Here is a 6,870-nt window from a genome sequence, read left to right on the forward strand (position 1 = left end):
GAGGAGACGGCCGAGGACAGGGAGATCCGCGAGGAGCTGGAGAAGAAGAGGTGCCGGGCAGGGCTGGGGGTGGGAGGTGTCGCTGCTCCATGGGCGATGCGGTCACAGCGCAGTGCAGAAGGAAGGCAGAAGCATCCAGAGATGGACAGCGCTTTTCCAAAGGTTTCTTTGTTCCAAAAGTGAAAGCTGAACGAGGAGGCACTACAGAAATGTGATGTTCAAGAGCCTCGCGTGCTCCTCGTGGATGAGGCTCAGCGTTCTGAGCTGCTTGGCGAAGGATGTACCTGGTGCGATGCTTGGGCTGTCCTGTGTCGGGATGATGCTAGGGGGTCCTTTTCCAGCTCAGGATGTTGTGTGGTTCTTTTCCTAGGGAGGTCGATGTGCTGTGGACCTGGAAGTCAGGAGGCTGTGCCGAGGAGACCTTCCTGTGCTCCAGGTTCCTAGTGGGCATAGGACAGAATGCTGCAGGTGGGTGCTGTGAGCTGCCAACCCCGTCGGAGGGGGCTTGGATGGGCTGCTGGAGTGTTTTGGGATGAGTTGGGGGAGGTTGGAAGAACCGTAGAATCAACTAGGTTGGAGGAGATGTCAAAGATCCAACTCTACTGTGGTTCCTAGACTATGGCACCAAGTGTAGGTGTGTGTGTGCCAGGATGGTCCCTTTGTGGGAGTCTAGTTAAAATGTTCATCTCGCCTGGAAGAATGGTCCTCAAGGATAAGAGTCATGGAATGGTTTGGGTTGAAGGGACCTTAAAGATCATCTCATTCCAACCCACTGCCATGGTCCAGGACACCTTCTACTAGCCCAGCTTACTCCGAGCCCCATCCAACCTGGCCTGGAACACTCCCAGGGATTATAGAATGATGGAATGTTGTGGGCTGGAAGGGATTTTAAGGATCGTTGAGTTCTCCTGGGCAGGGACACCTCCCACCAGCCCAGGTTGCTCCAAGCCCCATCCAGCCTGACCTGGAACACTCCCAGGGATGGAGCAGCCACAGCTGCTCTGGGCAACCTGTGCCTCAGCACCCTCACAGTAAAGAATTTCTTCCTAATATCTAACTAAACCTTACCTCTGTCAGCTCAAGGCTACTCCCTCTTGTCCTATCGCTCCCTGCCCTTGTGAAATATCCTTCTCTATCCCTTTTGTACCTCCCTTTAGGCACTGGATGTTCAGCTCCTCTTTCAGAAGCAGAGTTTCAACCCAGGCTGTCCAGAGGAAGCCAGACTTACTCTGTACATGTAAAACACAGTTTTTGTTACAGCTGTTTATTCCTTCTGAAAACTGATGTATTCTCAGTTGAAGAGCAGAAGCAAAATGTGGTTTGCTTTGGGATTTTAGTTGGGACAACTCCTCTTTACCTGACTTTTGTCTGGCAGACTGTTCTGAATTGCTTATTAATTGGCAGAAGTTTTCTTCTGACAGTAATAAGTTGCTCATTGCAGTTTTGCCTTTTGAAATAGGCATCTGTCACAGATGTCAAATTATGGGTCAGTAAGCTCTAATTAATTTCTCATGAACAGTGTCTTGGGTGTGCTTTAACGTTTTTTTCTTGATCAGTTCCTTTATCACATCCTAATTCCTCGCTTGTTTAAATTTCCCTCTTTTGAGGTGATTATTTGTTACAGACTTGAAACACCCTTTCCCCTTCCCCACAGACACCTTGAGTCTTTCATACCTGTTTGTGGACAGAAATTTTAAGTCTTGCTTACCTTTAAGTCACATCTAGATGACACTCAGGTTATATCTAAGTTGACTTTGCTAACTTGTTTGTTCTTTGTTCAGGTTTTTCCTTGAGAAATAATACTACATATTATTTGCCTTGGGATGAACAGTAGCTTTTGACAGGGATTTGATTTATGAACATTTTTGCCATCCTCTTGCCTCTGCCTTCTAGAACCAGTGTAATAATTCAGTGATTTTTATTTTTAATCTAGTATGTCAAGGAGTATTAGAGACTTAATATTCACATTCTTAGTTTATACTAAAGTAATTGAAGTTGACTGTGGGGATAGAATTCCTAAGAAGACAATTTTTGACATTGTGGATCTCTAGATGTAGAACTGCTCTTTATCTTTTAAATTTTGATACAACGAGGTTATTTGTAGTATTGCTCTTCCCTGGATTTGGTCAATAAATATATGTCAATAAACAGGAGTTATTTTTACTTCAGCTTGCAAAGGAATAATCTGATTCATTTCAGGTGTTTCTTTGGAGAACAGGGATTATATTCTTTGTAGATGAACAATATTTATGGGCTTTTGCAGCTTTCCTGTCGTCTTTTGTTCTGGATTCTGCCTCCTGGGAAGTGGTTGGAGTTGTGAAGCTGTGGAATGAGTGGTGTCGAACCTCCAGCACCACAAACGTCCTCCCTACAGACTCTTTCTGTCTGTTCTACAGATTGATAGCAGATCCCACAGTAAGTGGCTCAAGCATGGATTCCTCTCCATTTCAGCTTTGTTAAAATGAGAGCAGACTTTATCCCCCCCAAACCAAGTGTTAAGGCAGTAGTGTCATGGATTAACCCCATAAATAACCTGAAGGGTTTGTGCTCTCTAAAACCAGGTGAAGTTCTGGTGTGGGAAGTTGAGCACAAAGATGTGTGATAGCCTGGTGGCTTCACTGCAGTTATGAATGAAAAATCCTCGTTGAGATAGAGTTAAAGCCCTGAACAAGTTGTTAGCTGCAGTCACGTCATCTTAACACATTGACTCATCAAGGCTGGAGGAGACCTCTAAGATATCATAGAGTCCAACCATTAGCCATACTGATAAGCTGTTGTTGTGCTCTTTAAACCACTTGCTAACACAACTTTTGCTTTCCTTGAAGGTTTTACTGTGCCAGTGTAGTTGCTATGTGGCTGAAGATCAACAGTTCCAGTGGCTTGAGAAGGTAAAACTGGCAAGACAACAAACAGAAATGAAATCGTAGGGGTGGGGAACTCCAGCTTAGTGTAAGTGCCCTTTCCTCTCTGATGCTCTGAACATGACAGCATTGTAAATAACTTCTCCCTGGGCCTTTCTTTTCTGAAATATTCAACAAATGGACACATTTGCTCTCTGCAGATCATGTGAAATCCCTTTCTAGATGCTGCCAGTTGTATCTGCTGGTATTTACTAACTGGATTCAATCATTTCTTTTGGATAGTTTCCATTTTGTTGCCCTTTCCAAACCTTTTTTCTGTTTGCTTTTAATTTTCTCTGGCTTATTTCAGCTGCATTTCAGCTCTGGGAGAATCCTTAAGATATAGTAACACAACTGCACTTGTACAGCTGCCAAAGGATCACCAGACAAACCTGTTGTGAAACTTCTGCTGGATGATTTCTGCTAAGGGGTGTGTTCTGTGCCTTTCACAAGGAGATCTCTAAAAGAAAACACCTCCAAAGCAGTGTCTGTCCCATTTATTCCTAGATCTAACATTCTCAGTGCCTCACCTTAGCATCATCCAGGTACAGGAACACTGCTGGGTCATCCAAGTCCCTCCAGATATCATCATGTTGATTTTAATAAGATAAAGCTGAGAGCAAATGTTCTGGCTGTTGATTTTCTTGATGGATTTGGGTCACTGCTTAGCCTCAAGGAGAAGTGTGGCTTAGTTTGTCTTGCTGTCTGTCTGCTAACCTCCCTCCCTGCCTTTAAATCTCTGCTGAGCTGATGGACAAGCAGAGATTCTCAAGCTGATGTGTGAGGCTAGAGATAAGTAAGGCTTTGGTGTGTGGGGGGTGATGGTTCACTTTGAACTTTAGAAACCCTGAGTCTTGAAACATGTTGGGTTTGCTGTATTCCATGCATTCTTGCACTTGATTTTAAACTGGGATTGCTAAAGAAAGATGATCGTGGTTTTGCTGTTTTCCTCATTTGGGTTTCTCCAGCTGTTTGTGATTTCAAGTGTGGGTGTCCATGAACAGGAGGAGTGTGGTAAAACTAGGTTTTACTAAGTCAATGTTCTGGAGTGTTTTTAGACTTTTGTGGCTGTTGGTATTTTTAAATGCACAGCAGAAACTTTGTGCTGGTAATTTTCTGCTTTTAATGTGAATTACAGACCTGTTCTGTATATAAATCCTGATTTACTGAGCAGCTTCACAGCCTCCATGGCTCAAACTTTTGCTTCTGTGTGTGTTTTCTCTGATGAATGAGAACACACTAGCTGAAGTTCTGCAGTCATTCCAGCATTCCAGGCAATATTCCTGACAGAGTCGGTGGAAAATATGTGTCCTCCTGAAACGTTTTACCAGTTTTATGTTGCAGTGGTAACACACTGATATGAGGGCACAGGCAACTTCCCTTCTGTCACACAAACAGGCAAGTTTGTCATGGTGAGAAATGGATCCAAGGGAATGTTTTGTGCAGTGGCTTTGAAACTCTTTGAGGAAGAAAATTTAAGGTTTTCTTTCTCAATTCAATTTGAATTCAGTAAAATCTGAGTATTTCGAATGAAGACTCTTCAAGTGTTGCAGAACTTCAGAGCGTGGTTTCCATTTGGAATGGTTTTATTTGGAGTCCTTTTTCTTCCTACAGTCACCATTAATGAAAACAGGAATATAGAATTAATATATTTGCAGGTGAATAGAAAGTGCTGAAAGCCTAAAACCTCTCAAGAAAATCCCCAGAGTTGGTAAATGTCACCTGTTCTTTGAGGGGTTTTATCTCCATCCCAAGAGAGAAATTTCTACCTGAAGGCTGTGATTGAAATTGTAGTTAGTCCTGCAAACCTCAGTGAACTTTGCACTGAGACTGAAGTGAATCTTGGAGGGTTTATGCTGTGAGAAGATCCGTTTAGTTGATGTATTTTGGTTCATTGCAGGTTTTTGGCTGTATGCAGAAGGAAGGCTTGCAAGTAACCATTCTTGCAACGTGCCCTGTGGCTGAATATAAAACTCAGGAATCCACTTTCACACTTGCATCTCCGTTTCTGAAAGCCTTGAAGACCAACGAATTCCAAGAGCAGGTCTGCTGCCCACTGCTGGAACAGCCCAACTTTGTCCGGGATCTTCCTGCTGCTGGTACTTTGCAATTCCAATTATTCACAAGGCAACACAAAATTCCCTCTGAAGAGCATTCCCAGTGCAATTAGAGCATACTTCATTGTGGCAACTGACTGACAAGTGACCTTTTGGAAAAAGTCATTCTTAAAGCTTTCACGTCTTCCTGGAAAATCAGGGAGAAATTTCAAACCCACCCACAAATCCTTTTACCTCTTATGTGTGAGACAGAAGTACTGGGGAAATCTTCAAGATAGTCTTATAAAAGATACTGTATATATTGGGATTTTTTGGGTGTTTTATTAGGAGTTATTTTCATCTAAGCATCCAAACTGAATTCCTTGCTGTATATTACAGGTAATGAAGGTTTCACAGTGCTACTGATCAACCTCATGTACAAGTTAGATTCAGTTTTATTATGTCATGTAATAAACCTTGTCAGGCAGGAGGTAAAAGTGGATGATATTATCTTGTTCACACCCCTTTTTTATGTTTCGTTGGGTTTTTTTGTTTGTTTGTTTACAGAAGCTCCTGTTGTTTTTATTTGTCAATAGTACAAAGTTTCCAGGTTAAGGTATTTGCCAGGAGGAAATACCAACAACATTTTAGTCATTTTTAGGGGGTTTATTTCCTTGTGTCCCTGAGGGATGAGGAGTGGCTGGTAGAGCAGTCAGGATCCTGAGCAGTTAGTTTAGAAACTTCCATGCCTTTGAGTTCTTTTACACACAGAGCTGTGATTCCTTCTCTGCTGAACATAACACACGTTTCCTTTTGCCTTGTGTTTAGTGCTGAGTTACTGTCAAGTCTGGCAGATCCCTGCAGTTCTCTACCAATGTTACACTGATGCCATCAAGGTGGACACAGTTACAATTGAAGCCTTCAAGCCTTTGCTGTCTTCTACAGTCCTGAAGAGTTTAGTCAAGGTAAAATTGCATAGTTAATGGGAGGTTTGGGCTAGTTTTGTCTGTCTTTCATCTCTTGTGTTGATGTGATGTTGATGATTTGCCCCTGTGAGGATTCCATCTGAAAAGGCAGAAAAAAACCCTGATTTTAATGACGGAACACAATGATTTCTAGTACTGTGCCTGCTGGAACATCTGTGATGCTTAGAAGTAAGGAAATCTACAGCTTTCCTCAGAACTTCATGTCGAGTTTTCAGGCTCTTGCAGTGGTATGAGTATGTCAGGGAGTGATTTCTTGTGATTGAGCTGCAGTTTCCTTTGGAGGTGTCTCATGTTCAAACCTTGAAGGTTTTTGTATTGGCTTGGTTCTTTACATTCTATATTCATATTGCAGATGGTTCTGTTCTAGCTCTGCATCTGTCTTATGCCACGCATGAAAGCATCTTAAAATACTCATTTTTTACTCATAATTTTTTCCTGGAGTTGACTGAATTTCTAAGGATGATTCTTAACATTTGTGCACTAATCAAGCAGCTCTGGAATCATAGAATCATAGAATGGTTTGGGTTGGAAGGGACCTTAAAGATCATCTATTTCCAATCCCCTGCCCTGGGCAGGGACACCTTCCACCAGCTCAGGTTGCTCCAAGCCCCATCCAACCTGGAACCCTCCCGGTGATGGAGCAGTCCCAGCTTCTCTGGGCAGCCTGTGCCAGTGTCTCATCACCCTCACAGTAAATTGTGGCATTAAAGCCACTAAAGTGACTCTTTGCTTCCTTCTGAAATGGTTTTAGTTGAAGTACAGATAGTTCAAAACACTCAGTTTTTTCAGTTGAGCTAAGATGTAAATGCTTTGTGTGTGCTGAGGTACTTATTTCACTAGAAATGTGGGAATTGAAAGTTAGTTTTCAGTACAGCTTATACTAATCTGCTAAATAAGTCTGACTAGTAGAGAAATATTTCAGCTCTTAAGGAGAGCAACAGACTCTTT

At 42.6% G+C, this 6,870-nt stretch overlaps 1 protein-coding gene across 1 annotated transcript in view; it reads left to right on the forward strand.

Moving 5' to 3' along the window:
- Positions 1-3: 3 nt before the first annotated feature.
- The window catches only part of PSMG1 (proteasome (prosome, macropain) assembly chaperone 1), a gene marked incomplete at its 5' end in the record, with an annotated part of 7,208 nt that continues 341 nt past the window's right edge, over positions 4-6,870 (forward strand). Inside the window, 6 exons of the mRNA XM_009073575.1 lie at positions 4-50; positions 371-468; positions 2,264-2,415; positions 2,826-2,888; positions 4,801-4,999; positions 5,765-5,901. Coding sequence (XP_009071823.1) covers positions 4-50; positions 371-468; positions 2,264-2,415; positions 2,826-2,888; positions 4,801-4,999; positions 5,765-5,901 — 696 coding nt within the window. The remainder of the gene's footprint in view (positions 51-370; positions 469-2,263; positions 2,416-2,825; positions 2,889-4,800; positions 5,000-5,764; positions 5,902-6,870) is intronic.

This window comes from Acanthisitta chloris, unplaced genomic scaffold (assembly GCF_000695815.1).
Source record: "Acanthisitta chloris isolate BGI_N310 unplaced genomic scaffold, ASM69581v1 scaffold10334, whole genome shotgun sequence".
NCBI classification, from domain to species: Eukaryota; Metazoa; Chordata; class Aves; order Passeriformes; family Acanthisittidae; genus Acanthisitta; species Acanthisitta chloris.